At 38.1% G+C, this 26731-nt stretch overlaps 1 protein-coding gene across 1 annotated transcript in view; it reads right to left on the bottom strand.

Moving 5' to 3' along the window:
* Positions 1–23860, bottom strand: part of LOC114645820 (myosin-7) — a 51750-nt gene extending 27890 nt beyond the window's left edge. The window contains exons 1-24 of the mRNA XM_028793685.2: positions 23836–23860; positions 23480–23543; positions 22998–23200; positions 22747–22890; positions 22493–22649; positions 19037–19064; positions 17967–18072; positions 17791–17883; positions 17485–17548; positions 17160–17258; positions 13692–13795; positions 13464–13602; positions 13203–13321; positions 7616–7765; positions 7121–7291; positions 6625–6934; positions 5475–5554; positions 2226–2431; positions 2012–2135; positions 1787–1923; positions 1451–1706; positions 1124–1366; positions 872–1048; positions 397–542 (exon numbers count right to left, since the gene is read on the bottom strand). Coding sequence (XP_028649518.1) covers positions 397–542; positions 872–1048; positions 1124–1366; positions 1451–1706; positions 1787–1923; positions 2012–2135; positions 2226–2431; positions 5475–5554; positions 6625–6934; positions 7121–7291; positions 7616–7765; positions 13203–13321; positions 13464–13602; positions 13692–13795; positions 17160–17258; positions 17485–17548; positions 17791–17883; positions 17967–18072; positions 19037–19064; positions 22493–22649; positions 22747–22890; positions 22998–23198 — 3254 coding nt within the window. The 5' untranslated portion in view covers positions 23199–23200; positions 23480–23543; positions 23836–23860. The remainder of the gene's footprint in view (positions 1–396; positions 543–871; positions 1049–1123; positions 1367–1450; positions 1707–1786; positions 1924–2011; positions 2136–2225; positions 2432–5474; positions 5555–6624; positions 6935–7120; positions 7292–7615; positions 7766–13202; positions 13322–13463; positions 13603–13691; positions 13796–17159; positions 17259–17484; positions 17549–17790; positions 17884–17966; positions 18073–19036; positions 19065–22492; positions 22650–22746; positions 22891–22997; positions 23201–23479; positions 23544–23835) is intronic.
* Positions 23861–26731: the final 2871 nt, after the last annotated feature.

Here is a 26731-nt window from a genome sequence, read left to right on the forward strand (position 1 = left end):
GACAGTGTAAAGTTTAGCAATACGAAATTACTCTGTCTCTTGGTCAGAAAGAGCCAGTGAAGGTGGTTTGAGCATGTATGGAGATGTATTTCACAGATGCTATACTAGGCACAGCCCACTGGAAATAGAACTAGGGCATTTTTGAGGCAATATACCTCTCAGCTGGATTTGGAACACCTAGATATTCCACAGATACACCTTTAGCCTTTTGCCAGAACTGTGTGTCCTAGTCTGTGCAATTTGGCCTATCACCAGGACTAAGGAATGAAAAATGAAATCAAATAAGTGCCTTTATATACAAAGTATAAGGCTTCCTTATCCATCTAGAAAAGTCAAATAAGACAAAGGCACTGGAGAAAAAGATACACTGTATCTAAATTAATAAGAGTGATTTACTTTTTCAGCCTTTCCTCTAGTTGTTGCTTATCATTTTCTAGGTCCATTAGGCTTTCCTGACAGAGCTTCAAGTCCCCTTCTAGTTTCCTCTTAATTCTTTCAAGGTCCATGCGCACCTTTTTTTCTTGTTCAAGAGAGCCTTCAAGCTACAGCAAAAGAAGAAAATGACAGCTATGTTTGCTAAAATCCCCATTTAGTCTTAATGAATTTAACCAGCCTGCTAATTATAAAAGACAAAGAAGGAGAAGGAAACCAAGAATGGATACCATTATGGAAAAACGTTCAAATTCAGCTACAAGAACTGAAAGACATAGCCAGAAATTCTTAAAGAGCTTGTGTGTATTGAGTCAATAAAAGATGGAAACGACTAAGCACAACTGCAAATTATTTATAAGAGAACTTTATCATTTACTACATTCAAAATGATCCTCCCTTGAATTTTTATAGGTTACGTAAAGTATTTAATATCTCTTACATCATCAACTTGTTGCTCCAACTTGGCCTTGGCTTTAGTCAGAGAATTTACTTTGTCCTCTTCACTCTGCAAGTCATCTAGGGTTTGCTGATGAGCTTCTTGCAACGCTTTCTTCTCTTTGGTCAGCTTGGCAATAATCTCATCAAGACCAGCCATTTCCTCAGTCAGGTTCTTCACCTATAAAATGACATTGTCATAAGGACTCTGTAGTGTTTTACTCATATCAATGTTTCCTCTTTACTAGACACCCACTTTGTTCTCAGTGGCATGCTTCTCCTTTTCCACTTTTGCCAGGGTGAGTTCTAGATCATCAATGTCTTTTTTCAGCTCAGAGCACTCATCTTCCAGTTTTCTCTTCTTGGCTGTTAGCTCAGCATTCATTTCTTCTTCATCCTCAAGGCGTTCATTTAGTTCTTTGGCTTTCGCTTCCAGCTGAATTTTGTTCTTGATCAGTTGATCACACCGTTCTTCTGCATCTGCAAGATTATCTTGCTCCTATATATAAAGACAGCATATAAAATAGGCATAAATGCAGAAAGCAGATGTTAAGGTGTAACTGCAGATTTTTCACACACTTACAGCTTGAACTTGAAGCTGCAAATCATTCTTTTCCTGGAGAAGCGACACCATTTTTTCTTCTAATTCTTTCCTGCGAGCCTCAGATTTTGCATAGGCCTCTTTCAGCTTCAGAAATTCCTCCTTCATGGTTGCCATTTCCTTTTCGGTCTCTGCTGATCTCAGAAGTGGCTTTATTTTGAAGTAGAGTTTCATCCAAGGCCAATTCTTCACACCCATAAATGCACGTACATTCCACTGAATGACCAGCAAAGCATCTCTGGGGAAAACAATACCAGCATGAAAACAGAGACACTGAATTCAAATAAAGCAAAGCATAACAAATTTCACCCCTCTTACCTCCTGTCCACCATCTTTTTGTACTCCAGTCTAGAGAGAACACCACGGGATTGGGCCTGGATTCGAGTGATGATGCGAGACAAGCGGTCATCCCTCATTTCCTCCAGCTGACCCAAAAGGCCAGCTTTAAAAAACACCTGGCACCAACACAAACAAACCCATTTTGAATACTTTTTCAAAGATGTAGTGCTCCCTTTTCTTTGCATTTGATAATCAAAGGTGTACCTTGGTGTGTCCAAACTTATATTGGTTATGGTCAATATCTAAGGATCCCAAGAGTTTCTCTGCTCCCTTCTTGCTGTCTATGAACTGACCCTCTGGGATAGCAGCTGGATTCAGGATACGATATCTGTAAAAAGGTTGAATGGGTTATGGGTAAATGCCTCCTGCTACAAAAAGTATCACATGAAATTAAAATGTTTAATTTAAAAATCTTAACCTCTGTTTGAAATCCCCATACAGAATCCTATTAGGGAATCCCTTCCTACAGATTCTGATGCCTTCCAGGACACCGTTACAACGTAGCTGGTGCATCACCAGAGGGTTATCCATCTTCCCTGGTGTCTTTGTCTCATTTGGAATGATGCAGCGCACAAAGTGAGGATGTGTAGATCTCAAATTTGTCATTAGTTTGTTCAGATTTTCCTGGGAAACAGAATATTTTCATGATAAAAAATTCAGAAATTCCAGAATGATGTGTTTTATCTATTTTAAAAGTACCGGGAAATAGTCATATGTCAAGTATAAAATGTGACAGTCCAGGGGCCTCATGTATAAATGGTGCATACGCACAGAAATGTTGCGTACGAATGTTTCCATGTTCAAAATCACGATGTATAAAACATAAACTTGGCGTAAAGCCACGCACATTTCCACGGTACCTCATACCCTGGAGTACGCAAGTTCTCCGCTCGGTTTTGCAGACTGGCGGCACCCAGCGTCAAAGCAGTGCTACTGTTCCTGTGAGGGTACCCTTTCTTTTTCAGATCCACCTCCCTGACGCGGCTTTATAAATACACTGAAATTAACCGCATATTGTTTATTAGTTTAATGCATCTCATTGTAATTAACCAGTAACAATATAATGGTCCACGGAATGGTCAAACTATTCCAAATACCATAACTGCTTTAGCGTTGTTACTGTCACTGCACCTTCTTTTACTTCTTTCAGCTGCTCCCGTTAAGGGTTGCCACAGCGGATCATCTTTTTCCATATTACTCTCACTGCACCACTCGGAGCAGCTGATCGGAAAGAGAATTATCGGTATACAGCATCAAGCACACGCTGCCTCAGCCATGCTTCCTATTTGAACTGCTTCTCACACGGCAAACGCTTCAAAACCTTTTCTGTACGGACCTCGCAGTTCAGAAAGAGTTTCGTCCCAAGAGCTCTAAACGCAATCAATCAGTCCATCAAGTGCTCCTTGTAGAACTGTTTGTACTTATAAGTACAATCATCTCACTTTAAACTTGCACTACTGTTATAATATTGCACAACCTGAGCCACTTTAAAAAGCGCATATTTACATATGATGACTCTATCATTTTTAAGATGAAATGCAGCAAAATATGTTTATTATACAGATAAAACTTTAACTTCATTTAAATAATCTATATTGTTAATAATTAAAGGACACGGTGTCGTAGCAAGGATCTGGTGCTCCATTCACGGATTATTCCTGCCTCGCACTGTATGCTTCACTGGGACTGGCGTGAAGGATAGAATAATTAAACATGTACTACGAAGATATTTCAACGTTCCTTAAAAGTTTTGAAGAATCGGCGTTATAAGCTTACAGATGGCTTAACGTCTATTATAGAGCTGATTGTGTGGCGATTGGGTATTTGGAGAAAGAAAAGGAAGGACAGGAATTGGGGGTTAGTACGTTTGAAAGAGACAATACTGCTACAATAAATTATTTCATCGAAGGTCGTGCACAATCACTGCGCCACCGTGTTCCCATGTTTAATAACATGCTTTAACTCCTATCATCGTGAAAATTATATCAAGTATACATCTCAGTATTTTAATTATTCAGAGAGCTGTAATATTGTGAATGTAATGGATTTTGTGTCCTGTTGGAGGAAGAGAAAGCCGGTAAGCATGTAGTGATTCACGCATACAGTATAAAGCACATAGTAGATCAAATACAAAACAAAGCATTTAACGTGCTACTTTAGTTACGATGGGATTTGAGAAACTAGTAAATTAAATGATTTTAAGATGAAGTTTATGATGTTCTACTTTAATGACAAAATAAACTACGTGATCAAAGTGGAAATTTCGAGATTAAAGTTGATGTTTCGTGCTTTTTTCCCCACTGTGTGCCTATGTTTTTTTCTCTGTACCATAATAAGGTTTCATATGAAACTCAGACTTTGGGCTACGACTCGGTTTTTCACGGCGACTTTGAGATCTGAAAACTTTATTTCGGGCACTGTGCGACTTTGTGAACTTGAGCTTTCGAGTTCCTCTGACACGCCATGTCACTCGATCAACTTCCTTTTCTTGTTTATACCACTGTTTAAACCAACAAATAGTACGTTTTTCCTTGCCTCCACTTGGTATTTGCTGAAATTCTTATATTTTCCCCCGTGCTTTTTCCATTGTCTTTTCACAGAAGGCTGAGTTTAAGGCCTATTTATATTGATTTGCATATTCAAAGAGACGTAATTCTTGGAGGAGTTGGGGCAGGACAGCAGGCGCGTGCATGTGCGTTTCTTTTCATGCAGATTGGGATTTATGTAGCGGAAGAACGTGGAAGTTTGCGTATGTACAGATTCCTGCATCTGGATTTTTCTGTGCGTACGCACATTCCCGCTTTTGTGCTTACGCCATATTAAAGTATGAGTTTTACGCACGGTGTTATACATGAGGCCCCAGGTGTCCACAGACTTGAAAAGGCTGTAAACATTTTCTTAGGTAGTTTAACTGGAAAATATATTTCCAGCATGTAAACACTAAATAAATAAAATATTGAAAATATTACAAAGATAAAAAGTGGCTGTGTTTGTATTTGTTTGCTAAATAATATACATGGATAGTCAAAGTCTTTTAATTTATTGTGGTGAACTTTATTAAATGAAATGGCATCATCTCTAAGGTTTTGAAAGTTACTCAAATTTGCAAATATTACATAAAATCTGCATTTAATAATGTACAAGCCCATTACAGTGCTGTTAAGAAATTCCTCCCAAAGGTAACAATAAAAATACAACCTATAATACAGAAGATCATCTTTATCTTAGTCAAACATAGGGAGTGAATCCAAAGTAAGAGATGAGTCACAACCAGTGCTAAGGGCAAACTCCATGTCAGCTACAATGTTAGAGTTATATGCACCTTGTGGAGGAAATTAACTTAACATCTAAGTCTGTTATGTTGAAGTGATGATGGTCTGCACCAGCAGATAACAAAGATGTTAATTGACTGGGCTATAGATGGCCTCTTTTATCTCCACAAGATAGGAGACTTGCATTCTGTCAATTGTGAGGCTAAGGACCAGGGTTTAATCCCACATGTAATACAGGGAGAGCTTCTGTGGGAAGTTAGAGGCTAAATACTAAGTGTCATAGAAGTGCATTGCTGCATCTTTTAATTTTCAGTATTAACAGCTTAGCTAACATAATATTCAAGGCAGTTCTTATTGTTCATCTATCAAGATATTTTAATCTTTTCCATACTTACCCTATGTAGTGCTGACACCGTTTGGAATGAAGAACCCTTCTTTTTAGTCCCTTTGACTTTTCCTCCACCCTCTTGACCAGCTGTTGACAAAGTAACATATTCAAAAAATAAGTCTTTTAATTATTTCCTACCTTAGGAGTACCACTTTTTTGAACTGAATATCTACAAAATTCTTCTAAGGATGACTGTTTTATTTTGCATTTAACAATGAATAACCTCTATTGTGTTCATATTACAGTATAATGAATGCAATTACATAAAAACAAATTCTTTTCACGTTGTCCATTCATCCACATTTAAGGTCATAGGAAGCAAGATCTCATCCCTGAAGGCAAAGCAGGAATCAACACAGACTAGGGTGCTAGAGTACTGCAGGGTATCTTTAATACTGTTCTCAAACTGTTTCAGTCTAAATTTATCATTTTCATCTACCAACCTATATTTTTTAATCTACTTATTCCATTACAAGTTTGCAGTACCTATCCCACCAGTATTGAGTGCTATGCATCACTCAAGTCTTTTATGAGTTTGCCAGACAGTCATGTACACACTCATACTCATTTTGGAGCAGTTTTTGAGTTGGAAGTTTCCTAGCATACACATGTTTTTAATGTTGGGGGTTAACTAGGAGAACTTGCAAAATCCATGCAGATAGTGTTAGTTATGAGTTGTGTTGGTTCTGTTAGGTAACAACACTAATCACTGGCACCCGGTGTTCTTTCCAGTATTTCCTGTATGTGCTACTTTCACTGTCTATCACAGAAACTCAAAGTCTCTTGGCAACACTGGAGAAAAGAAGGGATAACTCAAGCTGAAGTTCTAGCAAATTGCAGGGCACATGCATGCACATGGCCACACTCACTCACATAAAGATATTTCCTCTAAAGTGGCTCTAACCTCTTTATTGTTCTTGATTGTCTTTCTTTAATGTTTTTGGTTATACTTTGTATTATCAAAGACACAGTATAGAATAAAGATCAGTTTAAAGATGTCTTAATATTTCTTAACTGCATACTGTAAAATATTACAACTATTTATCTATCCATTTATTTTCTAGTCCAATTTCTTAGTGAGGGTTAAAACTATTTATTGTAGTTATCGTTTTTTAACTAATTATTACGTGTTTAGGTCAGTTAATGAGTACTCTTACCTGAATCTGCCCCAGCATAATTGATAAAGAGAATGCTTAGAAGTTTAAGTGCGGACTTCTGGTACAGCCCAACGACTGTTTCGTTCAGTGGGTCTTTATTCTTCACCAGCCAGTTCATGATGTTGTAATCTACTGTGCCAGCATAGTGCACCAGTGCAAAGTGAGCCTCTGGCTTCCCCTTAATCACCCTTGGCTTTTGAAAGTTGTTGGACTTGCCCAGATGGTTGTCATACAGCTTGGCTTTAAATGTCATGTCTGTAGCCTTCGGGAACATGCACTCCTCTTCAAGGATGGACATGATTCCCATAGGCTAGCATGAAAAAAAATAAGTTATCTATTTTTTCTAAACTTTACTCAACATCTTCAATTCATTAAAAATGTGATGCTATTAGTAAACTATTAGGCTACTATATAAAATTATTAAAATAATTGTCTGATACTTTTGAAATTGGTTTACAATTCTACTGTATGTTATACTCTGTATGACTACTCTCACCTTCTCAATGAGGTCAATGCAGGCCTGCAGGTCCATTCCGAAGTCAATGAATTCCCACTCAATTCCCTCTTTCTTGTACTCCTCTTGCTCAAGCACAAACATGTGATGATTGAAGAACTGTTGCAATTTTTCATTGGTGAAATTGATGCAGAGCTGTTCAAAACTGTTGAACTGTAATACAAATTATCATAATGTAAATCCAACCAACCAACCATTATCCAACCTGCTTTATCCTAACTACAGGGTCACAGGGGTCTGCTGGAACCAATCCCAGCCAACATAGGGCGCAAGGCAAGAAACAAACCCCGGGCAGGGCGCCAGCTCAAAACAGTAATGTAAATAATCTGCATTATAATGGTTTTGTTTTGGCATTCATTACAGGTGATTTCAGTTGTATGTTATTATCACTATTGGATAAAATAAGTACACACTTTACTGGTTAGCTGTACTATAGTTAATAGTAATAACATTAATGAAAGCGTAACTCAGACTCACATCAAAGATCTCAAAGCCAGCAATGTCCAGCACTCCAATGAAATATTGCCGTGGCTGCTTTGTTTCCAAGGACTGGTTGATTCTCATCACCATCCAGCTGAACATCTTTTCATATACGGCCTTGGCCAGGGCACCAACAGAATAGTTTACCTAAGCAAGTAAGATTAGAAATGTATATTTGTATTTTAGTTATCTTACTGCCATTAGCAGATCAGTACATGAACTGTACATTACACAGTAAATGGCTTTCCCTAGCCTAAATTTTTATATTCTTACAGCACATCTGCCTTCTTAGCCACCAAAACTGATGCTCCGTTAATATCAGTATTCCTGCACATGGTTGCCTGGTGTTTTTGGTATGATACAATATATGATAAGGAGCATGTATTATACTGAGAAACCTTGAACTTTGCATATCAGACTTCGTAGTAAGGGCTATAGCAGTTCAGTGTCATGAAACTTAAGATGTCTAGTGGGAGAGTAACTGGTACATTGGAACATTCCCATGTCAACCTTTCCTTGTCAAAATGACCATGGTTTGGTACATCACTAACATGACTGTTATTCTTGTCTGTAGCACCCTCAACATAGAGTTATTTTAGGAAAATCCCTGAATGGGAAAAATTAGTACAGGCAGTTTTACTTGCCACTTTGAAATGGTTAAAGCTTTGTACTTCAGACCATGAGGTTGTGAGTTCAAATCCCGCTACTGATACTGTGCGACTACGAGCAAGTCACTTGACCAGCCTGTGCTCCAATTGGAAAATCAAAAGAAATGTAACCAGTTGCAATCATAAATGTTGAAAGTCACCTTGGATAAAGGCGTCAGCCAAAAAATAAATAAATCAAATGCAGCTACCAATTAATATTATGCTAAAGAATTTGAAATACATTTGCTTTTGGCTTCAGAATTTATTCTGGAAATTTCCATCCATCCATTTTCCAACCCGCTGTATCCAAACACAGGGTCACGGGGGTCTGCTGGAGCCAATCCCAGCCAACACAGGGCACAAGGCAGGAACCAATCCTGGGCAGGGTGCCAACCCACCGCAGATTCTGGAAATTTGCCATACAAAAATGATATAAAAACGTATGCTGATCTCGCAACTGATGTGCAACAACGGAGCTGGAAAGCTAAGGTCTAACCAGTCGAGGTAGGCTTCAGAGTGTTTATTGCCACCTCAACATCATCGCTACTCCGGGAGTTGGGAGTGCGAGGACAGGCTCACTGGCAAACCTTGAAGGACCTCTCCAGAGCTGCTGAAAAGGGCAGTCAGTGGCTCTGGCTCAAGAGGAAGAACTCCAGCTGGGTCTCAACTGGGTAGATGGCGTCTTGGGAGTGAGTCTGGGATTCACTGCTGAACCCTCTGGAGACATCATGGGCCTATTGGCGAAACGTTCAGGAAGGGGGGCGCCCACTTAATAACCCAGAAAGGCGCCATCACTCATTTGACAATTCCACAGAATCTAAGCAGAAGGTCTCATGTATGCAATTAGGGATGTAAACACCTTGTCCTATGAAACAGAACTAAGACACGTTTGTGTTTTTTTTTTCAGAATAAATTTGATTAAAATGTCAGTTTAATTCCATGTTGTCCAGGTTTTTAACAGGTTATTGTCTTTGAGTTTTTCTCCTGTTCATTTTTACCAGAATTTCTGTTTATGTCAATGACCATCTGTAACAGAGACCTTACAATTTTCTAAACAAACCTCTTGTCTTTGTATGGGTTAACTTTGTAATATAACTTTGTAATATGGCATTGTCAAGAGAATTCACATGAAAGCACTGGTGATCAAAAATTGCAATTAATCAGGTGGTTATTATTAATAGACTTTACAGTGCTTCATTTTTATTTGGAGATCAAAAGACTGGCTACAAATAATTCTCACATTTTTTTATTGCATAGGTTAACTGTGTTGTGAAGGATACATTTATTTATGTGAGTTTCCTCCAGAACATGCACTTTCCTCCCATAGTCCAAAGTTTGCTTGCTGTAAAATTGTCTGGTGTGACATTCATGCTTTACAGTAGTGGTTATTCCTTTCATTGAATGCACTTGAGCATCACCAAGGTACTGTGGTATAGTGGTTAAAGCTTTGGACTTCAGACACACTGTGTGACCGTGAGCAAGTTACTTGACCTGCCTGTGCTCCAGTTAGAGAACCAAAAAGAAATGGAGCCAATTGAAGAAATGGAGCCAATCATGAATGTTCTAAGTCGCCTTGGATAAAGGTGTCCTCAAACTAAGTAAATGTAAATCACCCGCAAATATGAAGCTAACGTGTATAAGTTAACAAAAAGTAATCAGAAAATACCTGCGTTAGTGAATAAAGCATGTTACTATTCATTTGTTTTATGAAATAGAATAGATAGGTTTCTCTTTCTCTCTCTCTCTCTCTCTTTCTGTCAATACATGAAACCAGGTGTCCTTTTTTTTTATCAGATCTTAATCAAAAAAAAATATCAATGTTCCCAAGGCAGTATCCTCCAGTGAATAATGTCCAAAAAATGGTAACGCCCAAATGGGGAAGAAAAACATTGAATTAGATGTGCACTATATGCTATCTGTGTAGTGATAATTTAGAGCCACTTTAGAGGTAATATCTTTAACTGTTTTAACAGTAATTTGTGTGCCTCTGTGAAATAAAGACCATCCCCAATTTGTATTGGACGAGCTAGTCAAAACCTGAATGAATGGTATTAATTAGTTCAAGTGGTATTAATGCTTATATCATTTGAAAGATTTGAATTGTATTATAGTACATTTATAATGTGTAATGTGTAGTATCTAAAATGTACATTCCCATTTTGTTAATCATCATAGAATGAATGTCTTTAGGTGCCTCTACTTCACTTTCTGTCCACTTTTCCTGGTAAGGTAAAGAATTTCTTATGGAAGAACACTTCTGGAGCAGTCTAACCATTCCGCATCATACTAAACATTGGCAATGGAAATTGACACTTTAATATGGTATGTAACTTATTCAGTGGGCAAAAGCCAGAGCTCATGCAGAGGATTGACAAGTCCTAGCTAAATATAGATGGATTGCCTTTACACACAGAACTATCAAACCAGACTTCTCAATCATGAACAACCACTCTTCTGCTCAGGAGTTCCCCCATGCACCCTCACCTGTGTGCCATACAGTTGGAACTTGTACTAGTGAATGAGTAATCTGCCTCAATTCAACACTGAGTTGCAGAGTGGAAAACTGATTGTTTATGTGCATACAACAAACTATTACTATAGTCATAGTATTCAGGCTTTTAAGAGACATGGAATTCTGTCTTTCAGTGAATACTGTCTACTGACTGTGTAGCTCTAATGAGAGAAACATGCACATGATTCCATTCCTATTAAAGTAATCGAGTTGGATCTCAAGTCTTACATTTCCAGCCTCCTTACACCTTACAATTGTAGCAGAGATAACAGTATATGGCCATTTCTCACACTTCCAAAATATATGTGTGACAGATTAATTGCTGAATCTAAATTGACCCAGTATCTGTGAGTGTCCATGTAACCCACAGTGGAAAAGACAAATCTAAAACGTGGATGAACTAATTTTTAAAGTGACCCATTTAAAACACCCAGAGTCTTGTGACCTTCCGGTCAGCCAGAAGCAGATTTGAAAAATCAACCAATGAATTGGTTTTCTTTAACTGTACAGTGTTTAAACTAAAAGAAATGACAAAGCTAGTACACAAACAGTATGGTGAACATTTCCAGGTTGTCTGCTCATAACGCAAATGCTTTTCTTGCCTTACCATAACATTTTGTTTGACTTTTATATCTATGGTATTACAATGTAAGCTCACCTTACATTACAGTAAACATCATGATACCTATTTCCTGGAAGTGTGTTACATCAGCTTTAAATGTGCCAGCTGTCAAGAGTACCATTCTATTGATTTGCAGCACATCCTTTCTACAATCTTTACTCCCATATGGAAGTTATTTTTAATTATAGTCTTATGATCTCATAGTCACATTAAAGAAAGATTAATACACAATGCAGAGTTCTGATATTAAACACCACGGCAAGTGTCCATTTCATAGCACCATGTGGTATGAAATAAATTCTGGGTTTTAATTCCAAGTCAAGTCGGAAATTCTGGCCCTGACACTAAATAACAAACTGCCCTTGTCTTAAAAATACACTCAAATGTGTATCTCCTTACTTGTCAAGTGCACGTTACTTTCTATATTTATTACATAAGAGCTACAAAAAGCAATGATTTATTAGAGTTTCCTTGTTACTTTTTCCCCCATATGAAATTGACATAGGCCCTATTCAGATGGGATTAGTTTTACACAAGCAGGTGAGATAGTCAGCAGTTGAAATGGGCCAGTTTGCACAGGTACTCCATACTGGCATTTGCTTTATCAGTTGTTACTGGCATTGCTTTATGAGTACTGGTAGGTAATGTATACATACAGGAGTGTACCATTAGTTCGGACCACTTTAGCATTCCTTATTTATAACAATAATATATCTGTTTTGCTCCTTCAAGGGGGAAGCATTTTGTTATAAATTGTGCATATCAGCACACCTTTGGACCACTGAGGAGGTCATACACACCCCCCAGAGTTCATCACGCACAGCGTGGAGTAATGGCAGGCTTTTTTTTTTGCACTTCAAGCTCTAAGTAATTATTACCCGAGGTGCTCTATAATTTTAGTCCAGTCCAAATCATTCAACTGATTTAAGTTTTACTGATGTTGATTCGCTGTTGGGATAGACCGTGTATGTTGTGTGACAAAGGGAGATCATGGTTTGTTTCCAAATAAGGCAGACCCATTGGTACCAATGTTCATTCCTTTTGAAAGTCCTTGTAATAGAGTGAATTTCGGAGTCCACAATGCTACATATTATACACTCAAATAGGTGTATCTGACTTTTAAAACAGAGAGGCTCATCTGGCATGAACTGGGAGTGATTGTAAATTTTACTCAGTCAACAATTTCTGAAACAAGTGTGCCCTCTCACATTAGTCAGTTAATCATAACATCAATGACTGCATCAAAGGTCCAGACACTTCTGTGTAAATCTGGTAGGCAGACACCATTAAAATGTAAATATTTTCCAGGATACGAACTTAATATTAGGCAACCTTTTAATCTTAAAATCTCACTGTTGTGTTTTTCTTAGTTTTAACCATTCATTCTAGCACCCACGAATGTGTCTAAGCTTTTAGAGATTTGATAGCAGGAGAAGACTGTTATGACAAAACCTGTGTACCTTTTCATTTTAAATCACCCATATCCTTTCACCTTTTTAAACATTATGGTTAGTTGTACTGAATACCAGATGATTAACAACTGAGTAAACTCATGCAACAGCCATTTTAACCAACCAAATTACGTAGTAATAGAATCTGATGTGTAAATTTCTGCAGTCATGGCACTGCCCTCTAAGTTAATACTAAAGCTAGTCAAAAAGGCTATAGGTTTTATTTAGCTGTTTAGACTGCTAGTGTCTAGTCTGTGGATGTATTGTAAAGCCATGGGCCTAGTTTAGTTAAAACATACTAGTTTGTGTTATACAGGTTAGTAAACATTTGGAGGTAGGAAGAGTGCCTCACCTGTTGTACATTCTGCCCCTTTGTGACCCACTCATTCCCTACTTTGACTCTGGGATGGCAAAGGCCCTTAAGAAGGTCAGCAGAATTCAGACCCATAAGATAGGCAGCCTTATCTGCTTCTGTATTAGGGAATAAAAATTGGAATTAGCAAAAACTATTATTATATTTATTATTGAAAAGTGGTAGCAAAAGGTCAACAAATTACAGTAACAAAAAATAGCACAAAGGAATATGGAAAGAGGTTTCAACAAAGTGACTCACCCTCTGTGCCATCAGGCTCAGCCTGCTCCTCTCTCTGCTTCTGCTTGAACTTCATATTCCCATAGTGCATGATAGCTCCAGTTAGCTTGTACACAGAGTTCTTCTCCTCTTGAGTAAAGCCCAGTACATCAAATGCACTCTAAAAGAGAAAGAGAAGTGTTTCAGTAGTCAGAGGACATGCAGTTGTATGCTACAGGCTTTATCCTTCTGTCTGCAATAAGCTCTTACATCTGTAGCCATCAGTTCATCAGCATCATCAATGGAGGCCACTGTTGTTTCTCCTTGAGAGATGAAGGCATAGTCATAGGGATTGTTTGTAACCAACAGCATGTCTAGAAAATAGAGAATATTATATGAGTAGTGTGACCTGGGAGGGAAAGGTGTAAGTAACAACTCTAGTTGTTTACAGAAAAATATATTGCATTTAAAAATGTAAAAGTAGGTTTCATCAATAAGTCCTTTTCCTAAACACATTTTTTGTTTACCTGGTCACTGGCAGTGGTAGTCTATCAATCTATATATGTGGACGGTCTTTACAGTGATTACACTTTTAACAATTCCTATTTAAAGGAAAGAAATAATTCAGTATGTCTAAGGTAAGCACAAAGTTTCACATGCACATGAATGTGGGAGGCAAGGTTACAGTGTTTCTTGCTGATTAATTAAAAAGTGTGTATTTTGTCAGATTAGACATTTTGCTAATATACTGAATGTATTTTTAAGAAAAAAAGAAAAATGGTAAATCTGAAAATAAGTGCAGTTTATTGTCATTTCACATTACAGGGAAACAATTATTTCAGCAATGACAGACTGTCTGACTTCTTTTATAGGACTCTTGTAATCCTTGTAGCCTGGCCATTTGAAAGGGTATAGGGTGAAGTGTTAAACATTTGATATTTCACTTAATGAGCACTAATGAAGTGATAAGCCAGTCTGTCTCCTTTTTATGACTTCTTATGCTTGAGCAACCTCTGTGCCTACATCATTTGACAGCTCTCGGCTTCTGCTGTACAAGATGAATAACTTGCATTGAAGCAGCCTGCTCTTTACAAAATAAAGTATGCACAGTGTTAAGAAGGACGAGGTTATAGCACATTTAAAAGCTCATGTACGAGCTTGTATATCAATCACCATAAGCCAAGAAGTGAGGATCCTGCTCTATAATCAGAGGTTTACCTACGCAACTAGAAGCAGCCAATCAGGGGACACTCTTCACTTGATTTCAACAACTGCTTGTGAAAGTTCTGGTTACTTAGTATGCTGAACTGTGCTGTAAGTGGAGCTATACACATCATTCTAACAATAATTCAGCAATTTCCTAAATCCGCTTTTTTCACATAATGGTCATGAAGCACCAGAGTTTATCACAGCATTGTCAAATGCAAGCTAGAAGCCAACCACTGGACAAAACACCTATCACAGGGCAAACACACTCATTAATATCAAGCTAATTTAGGGTTCTCAGAAAGCTCAAAAGAAGAACCTACACACACAAGACAGGAAATGCAGAGATTTGAACACAGCACTGTGCAGAAGTTGCGAGTCAGCAGCTAACCACTGCACTCTTTATTGAATATAGTATGATTTCAAACATTCACCTTCATATGGTGTTTAACACTATCACTTGTGCAAACCCATTAGCACAACAAAACCAACACCTTAACTTTCCATGATGAGGTCACAGCTACAGCATGCTGAGCTGGATAGACCAGGCGAAGCAATTCCCAGCCACTCCATCCAATACCTTCTGTGGAACTCTAGGAGTGTCAAAGCAATGAGCAAGTCATGGAGTGAGTGCAATTCATGATGTTAGGGGAGCATATAAAATTATTTTGCAGTACATTTTCAAATTGGCTTTTAGATACTGCCTAAGGGTTGCTATTTTCCTGTTTTGGCTCCACTGAGTTTTTTTTAGGAAGCCAGTCCATGACATAAGTAAACTTGTCATTTAATTGTATCTTCTCAGTGTTCTGCAGTGGCCCATTTTGGCTACTGTGATAAAGTTATTCCTTCTGACCTTGGAGTGTTTGTGTCATCACTGATGACAGACTCAATATAAGACCTTTCTCATACTCTACCCAAATCCTGCACATTATTCTGCATCACATGACAGTATAGAGCTTATCTAATGTGAGAGTGGAGAACCAGTTAATTTAGATCAGTCTGGCGTTGACATACCTTTACCTATTGACCACTGACCCCAGAAGTTTATTTTCATTGATTTTTTTTTTATCAACTTGCTTGCCAGCTTATTACAGGAAGTTCCTTCTACACAATGCTTATGTATGTCCTGTATATCTTTATTTGCATGCACATTACATATTTGTTTTTGTTTTATCAAATGTTATTTTGCATTTGATTTGCTAAAGTGTGCAGTGCCCTGGTTATGCCAGTGGGAAATGTACCATAAACAAACTGAAATTAACTGAATTAATTTTTGAAAGAAGTAAAATGTACACTATTGATAATGCTTCTGAGACTTCAGGCCGACCACTGGGACAAACTATTTAATCAATGGCATGGACCAGCCTCCAATGGAGAAATATGCAAGAATGAAACTTAAAGGATGAATTTGGTATTTATTTCTACATACTTATGGTAGAGTGTATGTTAATTTTCCACATAAAACAGTTTTATAAATTAAAAAAATACCTAGCCTACTCTAGTATCTTAAAATTTAGGTGAATGGGCTGGAGTTCAAATGTGAAAAATGAAGCATTAAAACTTGCTCAATACATACACTCTGAAACTACAAAAAAATTGATTTAAGAAAATGTGCCTTCTGTGTTTTTGAGGCATGCTTGTGACAACTAAATTAAATAGGAACTAATGCATTTTACTACAGATTCTGGGTAATACAGAATTTTCTTTTCCTGTTAGCTTGTCTGCTCCCAGTGGCTGTCATTGGTGGAGTTTTGACATTTTCCACAAATGTATCCCCCAGTTTGCCAGTTTTTCATAGTTTCAGATTGCATGTGATCTACCCTACTTATGTTTCTGCAGTTCTGTTTCTTCAATGGTTATATTCTGTCATGGCTTGTAACAAATGATTTTCTGTACAGAAAATGTCCCAAGTGTGTGATATATTAGCAGAACTGTCTGTATGCCCTGAAATCATCTGATTTGAGTACACTTCTGTTGTGAGTGAAAACATGTGCCAGTACGTACTTAAAGCATACTTAAATAATATTTTCTTATGCTGTGTATACTCAAATCGTATTTGTTTTTATAGGCAATCCTGGCACACATACTGAATCACTTGCAGACTAGAGTTATGTAGTATAGCTGGTGCTCTGTTAAGATGGTTAAATCTCACAAAAAAATTGGATATGCTCTTTTGCAGTACAATATGAAGATGCAGATCAATACTCAATTACACTCTTGGCTTGAAAAAATGAATGTATTCAGCAAGTCTTAAAGCTTTTGTTTTTACGTTTGGACCACAGCCCCATCACCTTTATTTTAAAATGCAAGACAGCAGGCTAGTTGTTTTTTTTTTTCTATAATTAAAATGCTGTATTTTAGAAAACAATTTCATGGGGGAAATTAAAATATGCCAAGATTGCAAAGAAGTAACTTTGACTTGAAAAATACTAAATTTATCCTTTTAAGAACTGATTTTGAAAACCGCTAAACCAAAACAGTTGAACTAAAACATCTTTTATGTTTTCCCCATAATTAAGAACAAAGGCAAACCTAGTAGCTCTGGCTTCTTGTTGGACAGGATCTGGTAGAAAATGTGATAGTCCCTTTCAGACTTGAGCTGGAACACCACACGAGACTTCTCTAGGAGGTCTAGGAGAAGTAAGAACAGAAACAATGCTGAATGTTTCGTCTGTTGCATTAATGACCATTGATGATTTTTTTTTTTTTTTTTTTTTGTAATATAGATTTAAAAAGTAGTAAAAATACTTAAATAAGTAGTCTCAATTTTAAAGAATTCCATATTTATGCTAGTTTTATGAAATGTTCCACTGCAAAGTACAAAATATAAACTTTGACAGAGGATAGCTTAACTTACATGTCTCTATGTCCGCTGAAGCCAGCTTACCCGTAGCACCAAAGTGGATTCTAATAAATTTTCCCTGAAGAACAAGAAAACTGTCATAATTTATTAAGTCCCTACTTGAAAAGATAACAAACATGCTGTGTTGTGTAGTGGGGTGAGCAGCTCCTACTCACTGAAATTCTAATGTATTTTTAATCATTAGCCATAATGTCATATTTCTCTATATACAATATTCTTTTAAAAGATTGGCCTTTGCCAACTTAATTTCTATTAGAATTTACATTAATTTGCATGCTGTAGGAAAGCGTGGACACTCACAAAACGGGAAGAGTTATCATTCCTGACAGTTTTGGCATTGCCAAAGGCTTCTAGAGCTGGATTCGCCTGGATGATTTGATCTTCCAGAGTTCCCTGTGTTGTAATAGAAATGAACATTATTACCATATACTGTACTGCAACCCTGAGAGCAACAGGTTTTTTGGCCCAAGAATCACCTTGGCGGAAACTGTGGTGTCTTTCTTTCCTCCTGTTGCAGCAATGCTGGCAAAGTACTGAATGACTCTTTTGGTATTCACAGTCTTTCCAGCACCAGATTCTCCGCTGTAAATTGAATAACAAGTTCTTTGGTAAATGAACTATTCTATAAAAGAATTCACCACGTAGCAATAGGGGCATGATGCCGTCATATGGAAGTTTAGTACAAAGAGCCTTCATTTCATACATCTTGATCCTTTAAGAGGAAAGATATTTCCTATCTCAAAAACCTAAACTGGCAAGTAGTATTCATTTCACTGTGCTTTTCTTGAATGCCAGAACAGTTTGTTTCTTATCAATTTGACCGTTCATACATAGTATACATTTTACACAATGTGCTGCCTTTCATGGTTCACTAAACTTTTTAATTAAACGACATGAAAGGGCTATAACAAACATGTTGAGTTTTTGATTTTCTGGTTACATAATGTACTGTGTAATGAAAATGGCTCTGATTAAGATAGTCTAATGGTAGGTGGAATGTTATCTTTGCTGAGAGAGAATTAAACTTGTGTTTAAGCACTGTGAATAGGCTATATAATTCACTACACCACTTTAATTTTTTTTTAAATTTGCATATTATTATTATGAAGCAAATGCAATGGGCTTTGTTTTGTAAGAATGGTGCTCTCAATCCAAATTGCTTTTCCTATTTAATGCAAAATGTAGTTTTGCTCATCAACAAAAGTCTTTGACCCAAGTGTTTTTTTAGAATTTGGACTTCAAATGCACTGATTTCACGAGGCTCACTTCACACCACTTACATGTATTCAAGCCAAATGAGTTTAGAAAGAAAATAAAGGCAGGTAGGTCTGTTTCTAATGTTTGCTGGTACCATATGTATACATGTGAAGCAGTAAGTCCAACAACAAACTATCATTTAGAGTGCTATAACCAAAAACGATTGTAGATAGTGTAGAAAAAGTAACCTGCTATTAAACAGTTACAGTTTTTACTGATGTGAAGGAATGCTTGTTCTTCATAATTTTATGGCACATTCACAAATACTTCATAATGCAAAATGACTTACGTGATCAGGATTGACTGGTTTTCGCGATCTGAAAAAACAAGCAAGCGGTCAATATTATTTGCAACTCAAAGTCAAAAAAGAAAGATGCAAAATAATTAAAAGCAATATATAAAATATAATGTGTCAAATGATAATGTATTAGTTTCAATAACCAAAGTATCAGAAATAAAAATGAATGTGGATGCATATACATCCATCCATTATCCAACCCGCTATATCCTAACTACAGGGTCACAGGGGTCTGCTGGAGCCAATCCCAGCCAACACACGGCGCAAGGCAGGAAACAAACCCTAGGCAGGGCACCAGCCCACTGCAGTGCATATGCATATTGTATAGGCAGTATAGTGTAATGTATAACACACTGGATTTTAAGTAATAAGTTTACAGATTCAATCGCCACCCCTATGTAACTGTGTGATCCTAAACAAGTCGCTTATCTTGTATATGTTTCAACTGGTATAAATACTTCAAGTGAGAATTTTTTGTTCTTTATTTTGCCTTATACAATTTCTTGTATTAGGAATTTGTTAGTTTTCACATACCCCTTGGGGTCAGAGCGCAGGGTCAGCCATTGTACAGCGCCCCTGGAGCAATTACAGGTTAAGGGTCTTGCTCAAGGGCCCAGCAGAGTAGGATCTCCTTTGGCACTGACAGGGATTCGAACCGGCAACCTTCTGGACACCAGCACAGATCCTTAGCCTCAGAGCCACCACTCCGCCCCATAAATTTGTTCTAAGCTTTAACATTGCCTTGGATAAAATATAGGAAAATATATGTGCATCCTGCATGGAATTGGAGCTGATGCAAGAGAAGAACAAACACCAAAGAGAATGGCGCTCAATCCCAAACTACAGTTGCTCATGCACCATCAGTAGGCCAACTGGATTTCTTAGCCTACATTATTTGTCTTTAGAATGTCGAGAAAACCCAAGTGAACAACTGAAGGGCTTGCACATTAAACAAAGAAATGAGTGATGTCTCTGGAATTGTGAAGTAACAGAATGAAGTCCTGTGACATTATGCTGCCCTAATATATAGTTTATGCAAACAATGTATTACTAAATTAATTGCATTGCAAAATGTATAATGTGTTAAATATCATAAACACTGAATAGGTGGTATTTGGTGGCATATTTATAAATACCTGGACACATGTATTTTCAAATGTATATCTGAGAAGACAAAAGTTTCCAGCTAAGGTAGTAATACTGACTGACCTTGACAGTGGTGATTGGTGATGTGTTGCACGTTAATTAGGTGATGTGACTCAGATTAAGATTTCAGGACCTGTCATGTCTTGGTTTTATATACAGTAGCTCCTTCCACAGTAAACAGCACCCTAAGATGCCTTACAAGTGCAGTACAGCACGTGACAGGACTGGCAGGCATACTGACTCCCTCAGAGCCACACAGGCAGTCAGTGGTGAAATGTGGGCTTGTGATTTTTTTTTTTTTTTTTTTTTAAGTGACTTTCAAAGTGAACGACTATTTAAGGTGCGTAATGGGCTCATTGTGAGACTTTTAGAAGGTGAAGTTACTCAGACTGAGATTTTAGGATTTCACTTGTCACCTTTTTGGTTTTATAAAGCTCCTTCTGCAGTAAACTACATATCAAGTGCTTTGCTAGTGCAGTGCAGCACATGACACCACTATTTTTCACTTCTATCACTGTAATTTAGATGCTGCTTATTTTTGGGTTCGGAGAACTCAATATCATCACTTAATCCAATATTGCTTAGTTTCTGTTTTTACTGGACCAGCATTACAACTGTCATTCTAGGACAATCCTGCACCTTCAACCAGGTTAGCCTCTGACATCATAAAGCAGGGACTGTGTGCATGAAGACACAGAATTGAATTTGCTTATGTTAGGAATTTAAGTGATAACAGATTTTTGTCTTCCAACTCTGAGGATTTTTCTTAAGTTTAGTTTTCACTAACTGGAGGATACTGTGTTCATTTTTTCGCAGTTTCTGTATTTTTGCTGTACTTCCCAGCATTCATCGGGGGGGGGGGGTCTTATTTCATCTTTTGTATAGATTAAATAATCAAATAACTCTCACAATAAACTTTAAAATATGTTCATCTTATATATACTGATGAGTCTATGGTGTTTCGAACCTAGTTTTGTTAAACTTGACTTGCTTGTATGGAATGTTATTTGATTTTAATAAAATCAATAAAATGTTAAAAAATTTGAGCCTGCTTAGTGAGACCGAAGTTAAGTCCTTGTGCATTAATTGATGGCTTTTTAACTTGTGTGATAATCCTTTTCTACTACTTGGAGTGGAGACTGTAATTGATTCTAGAAGAAGAAGAATTAGCTCATAAGAAACAGTCATTAAAACCTGACAGTAGAGATTATTGAAAGCAGAGGTTGCTGAATTTTTAATTAAAACTCAAAAGGGACAAATAGCACCATTTCTGCCTTTTAATTTTGAAATCTAAAATTATGTCTGTTTTGACTTATATTTTACTGTCTGGTTTTAAAATCTCAATGTTAGATACAGAAATAGTATTAATGAAACTATAAAATGGAGTAACAATATAATAAACATTACAAAAGTCAAATCTGACAGACCTATTTAATAAGCAAATTATGTTGAAAGCAGAGTACATTCTCTTAGAGGATAAAACACAACCACTTCAAAGGCAACTTCATCCCAGCTGCTTCTAACCTTTTAAATTTATTTAAATACACAACTAAAAGCTTAACTTAAAATCCAATAGTTATGATTTTTAACTCATTCTTATTATATTTATTATGTTCACTACTATATATTATTTATTTGAACAAATTTATATTTAATGCTTGAGTTCTTGTCTGCTGTGTTTTTAATATGTTTTGATCTCTTTAAAAAACTGTGCTCATTCTATGAACCTTATAAAAAAACCTATAGATAAAATATAATATTCTGAGGAGCATAAAACAAGTTAATCTTTCGCACAGTGCCTGAGACATGGGTTAGAATCTTGGAACTCCCAGCTGTGTTTCTCCCCATATCTGTGAGCTCTAACAACTCACAAACATACAGGTTAGGATAACAGGTATCTCTAAACTGGCCCTGCATGAGCAAGTGTGAATCTGTCCTGGTATCCCATCCATGGTTAATTGTTGCCATGCCGCCATGGATGGGCTTCAATTCTCTGTGATCTTGTATTGGAAAAAGTGGATGTCAGCTTAGCTGCCATATCAAATCTACAGACAGAACTTTTTTTTTGGTAACATATTATGTTATTTATTTCAAACCTTTGTTTAGAAGTCACAGAAAAATCCTCAATTCCCTTTAAGCACAGAAGATTCTTTTGAGATATGTGCATTGCATGACAATTATGATGTTTTTATTTCTATAAATCATTACTGCTAGGCATAGATTTATGTTATGTGTTAGTTAAGTCTGGCATTTAACACAGAAGCTGTTCTTATTATTTTAAGATTAAGAATGAAGGATCACCTGTCAGCATGTACTGGTAGGCATTGTCAGAGATGGAGAAGATGTGTGGGGGAGCCTCTGTCCTCTTCTTACCCCGGTAGGCAGCAACCACCTCTGCATTGTACACAGGCAGCCACTTGTATGGATTCACAGTGACACAGAAAAGCCCTGAGTAGGTCTGCAAGTACAAGTAATCCTCAGTAATTTAAATACTTGGCTAAAATAAAGTCTCCATCATTTTAACAGAAGAAAACTTGACTGATTTTCATGCTTACATAAATCATCCAGGCTGCATAACGCTCTTTGAGGTTATACAGAACAGCTGGCTCGTGCAAGAAAGTTAGCATGGCCATGTCCTCTATTTTATCAAATTTGGGAGGATTCTGCTGCACCACTAAGTCTTCTTTCACGGTTACAGTCTAGAAGAAGCAAATAGATAATTGAGTGACTGTAGCTGTGGATGTCTAATACTTGGTAACAACTCAGAGAGGCTAAAAATAATAAATCATAAACATTTTTCTATTACCTTGCCATGGTAGGTTTCAGCAGTGACTTTGTCACCATCGCGACTAATGATCTTGGCTTTGACAAACTCTTCCACTGGATCAGGAACAAAGCATTCTTTCTTGAGGTCAAAGGGTTTGGTCTGAGCCTCCAAACGCTCCTTGTCAGATTTCCTCAAGTAGGAGGCAGCCGCCCCATATTCAGCCATTTCAGCATCTCCCATTGCTACAGTTCAAAACACAAACTGTTAAGTCATTTTTGCATATACTTCCTGGATGATTGAGGCAATGCTGGTTACAGTGCATAAAAATATATAGCGTGATGGGCAGCACAGCACCATAACTTGCTTAAATTGAAATAAATTCACTAAGCAGTTTAAATAATTAAAAAGACTTATTTGTTGAGAATGTTGACAAATAATATGAATTATCTGCCACTGACTGAAAAATTTAAAGGTGGAAATTTTTTTTAGAATAATGCCCAATCAATTGTGGAATGACTTACCTGTGTTGTAAATGAAGGTTCTAAAATGTCAGGTGGTGTTATCAAAGGAGCAAGCCTGGGAGTCCTATAGAAGAAGAATACAGTTAGAAGCCTACAGCATTTTGGTTAAATTATCATTTAAACTCAGTCAGCCTAAAGCCTTAAGAGTGAGTTAACTATTTAAATATCAAATCAGCATGAAAAAAAACCTTGCCATTAGTATATTACATAGGTACACAATTCCAAGTGTAGATTCATTTTCCATCAGTATTAAACAATCCTCCATTCATGCCATCAGTGCATTGTATCTACCCAATCCAGTTCAATAGTGATAAGCAAGAGTAAAGCATGCAAAAGGAGCAACTTGAATACAATACCCAAGGTTCAAGAGGCTGGTGTATTTGGGCAACATCAAGACAGTCTTTTATAGGAATCTCCTGTCCTCCAAATATGGAGAAGCATTGTTAGGGGCTAGCTGCTCTCATTGTTTTGGCACGTACCTCAAGGACAAGGGGTTTAAACAAAAAAAAAAATGCTTTTGTGTTTCCAAAATATTTCCCTGACAATCTTTGCATTCCAGTCTGGGCCTTTAGCCAGAGTCACCCTCCCTAAGCGGACAATAGAGCCAGCAATCTTGGATGTCTGCGCTGTGAGTCAGTAATCGGCCCCCCTTTTCTGTAGATAAGATCAGCTGGGGAAGGAGTGAGTTGGGGGTTGCTGTTTGTCTATGCGTATGTCTGCTTTAGTTCACGATTGAGTGAGTACTTGTCCCAGCACTAGAATAAGTTTACTTTGGTTAAAGTTTTCCATTTAATTGTGATTTTTCCCCAATCAATGCCAAAGGGATGTGATGTCTGACTGATACAAAAGAATTCATTTAGAAGAACCAAAAATGTGTCTTAAAGGAGGAAAAGCTTACCTTCATTGAGATTGGTTGTAACTGACATCCTAAAAATTAAGTTTTACAAAAAGTACATCCTTTCATCCATCTACAGAATATTCCCTTAACTGAATTTGTTTTGTCCAGAGTTGGAGACAAGCAGCCAAACTGAAATGCAAAAACCAACACTGGACAGGGTACCAGTTCATTAAGTACAATGCTGAATATCACGAATAATAGAGGTTTTGGGTTGTTAAGATTTGTACATCAGCAGCTTAATCTTTGAGTGATATTCATTGCTTCCTATCTGTATCTATGAGAATCTGGAAAGACAAAAATATCAGCAGCATACATTTGGTCTTGTTTTTCCCTATTACTGGGAAACATGTAAAAGCTGAACAATAAAGAAAAAATGATGAACTGACACAAAGTAAATCTTTTACATTTGCTTCTCAAGAAAATGAGTGCATTACTGTCAATCTCAAGAGAATTTGCTGTATCACCATTTGTGATAGGAAGTGTCAAGGAACCAAGATAAGATTGTCTATTAATGGAAGTGAATACTTTACTGAAAGTAGTCCTGTTCATTCTCAAAGGTTACTATCTGCCTTTCAGTTAAAGTCATGCTTAATGTTCTTTTATTTTTTTTATTTTGTGCTGTTGAAACTACATTAATTACTAGTTTTTATGAAAACATGAGATTCATTTTTCATTTATTTATGTCTGCTTAATAATTTATATTTTCTCAGTAATCTTTTTAAAATTAATATATACTGTAGTGTAATGTAAATATATATAATTTATTTATGATTTACAGTATACTCTCCAGGTTTCACTGTCATTGCCGATGTGAGCGTTAAAGTCTCCCAGCAGGACGATAGAGTCCCCAGGAGCTGCACCTCGCAGTGCCTCTTCCAGGGACTCCAAGAAGGCCGGGTACTCCAAACTGTCGTTCGGGGCATAAGTGCAAACAAAAGTCAGAGTCCTTCCCCCCAACCCTCTCGTCCAACGGGGAGAACCCCAACATACAGGCCTCCTTTCACCCACAGCAACTCCAGAGTGGAACAAAGTCCAGCCTCTCTCAAGAGGAATGGTTCCAGAGCCCAGATCGTGCGTAAAGGTGAGCCCGACTATATCTAGCCAGTACCTGTCAACCTCCCGCACCAGTTCGGGCTCCTTCCCCGCCAGAGAGGTAACATTCCATGTCCCAAGAGCCAGTTTCGGCAACCGAGGGTTGGAACGCCAGAGTTCCGGCCTTCGGGCACCACCCATATCGCATTGCACCCGACCCCTATGGCCTCTCTTGTAGGTGGTGGGCCCACAAGAGAGCAGAACCATGTTGCTCCTTCGGGCTGAGTCCGGCTGGGCTCCGTGGTCAAAGGTCCAGGCACTCGCCAGCGAGCCCCTCCCCCAGGCCCCTGATCTAAACTCGAGTGGTGTTCAGTTGTTGGACTTCTGTGCTGGCTATGGATTGTCCATAACGAACACCATGTTTGAGCATAAGGGTGTCCATAAGTGCACTTGGCACCAGGATACCCGAGGTCGCAGCTCGATGATCGACTTTGTAATTGTGTCATCAGATCTGTGACCTTACGTCTTGGACACTCAGGTGAAGAGAGGGGCTGAGCTATCAACTGATCACCACCTGGTGGTAAGTTGGATCAGATGGTGGGAGAGGCTGCCGGGCAGACCCAAACATATAATGAGGGTCTGCTGGGAACGTCTGGCAGAGGAACCGGTCAGAAAGATCTTTAACTGCCACCTCCGGCAGAACTTCAACCTTATTCCGAGGGAGGCGAAGGACATTGAGTCTGAATGGGCCATGTTCCGAGCCTCCATTGTCAAAGCAGCAGAATGGAGCTGTGGCCGCAAGGTTGTCTGTGCCTGCTGTGGCGGCAATCTACGAACCCCGTGGTGGACACCTAAGGTTCGTGAGGCCATCAAGTTGAAGAAAGAGTCCTACCGGGTCTGGTTGACCAGTGGGAATCCAGAGGCAGCTGAGGGGTACCGGCGGGCCAAGCATGTGGCGACATCGACTGTTGTTGAGGCAAAAACCTGGGAGGAGTTTGGGGAAGCCATGGAAAACGACTTTCGGTCAGTATCAAGAAGGTTCTGGCAAACCGTCCGGCGCCTCAGGAGGGGAAAGCGGTGCTCCACTAACACTGTGTACAGTGGAGATGGGGCCCTGCTGACTTCAACTGCAGAAGATATTGACCAGTGGAAGGAATACTTCGAGGATTTTCTCAATCCCACCAGCATGTCATTCCTTTGAGGAGGCAGAGCTGGAGTACTCCTGGGGGGGCCCGTCCATTTCAGGGGCTGAGGTCGCCGAGGTAGTTAAAAAGCTCCGAGGTGGCGGGGCCCCTGGGGTGGATGAGGTTCACCCTGGGTTT

Source organism: Erpetoichthys calabaricus, chromosome 2 (genome assembly GCF_900747795.2).
Source record: "Erpetoichthys calabaricus chromosome 2, fErpCal1.3, whole genome shotgun sequence".
Taxonomy (NCBI): domain Eukaryota; kingdom Metazoa; phylum Chordata; class Cladistia; order Polypteriformes; family Polypteridae; genus Erpetoichthys; species Erpetoichthys calabaricus.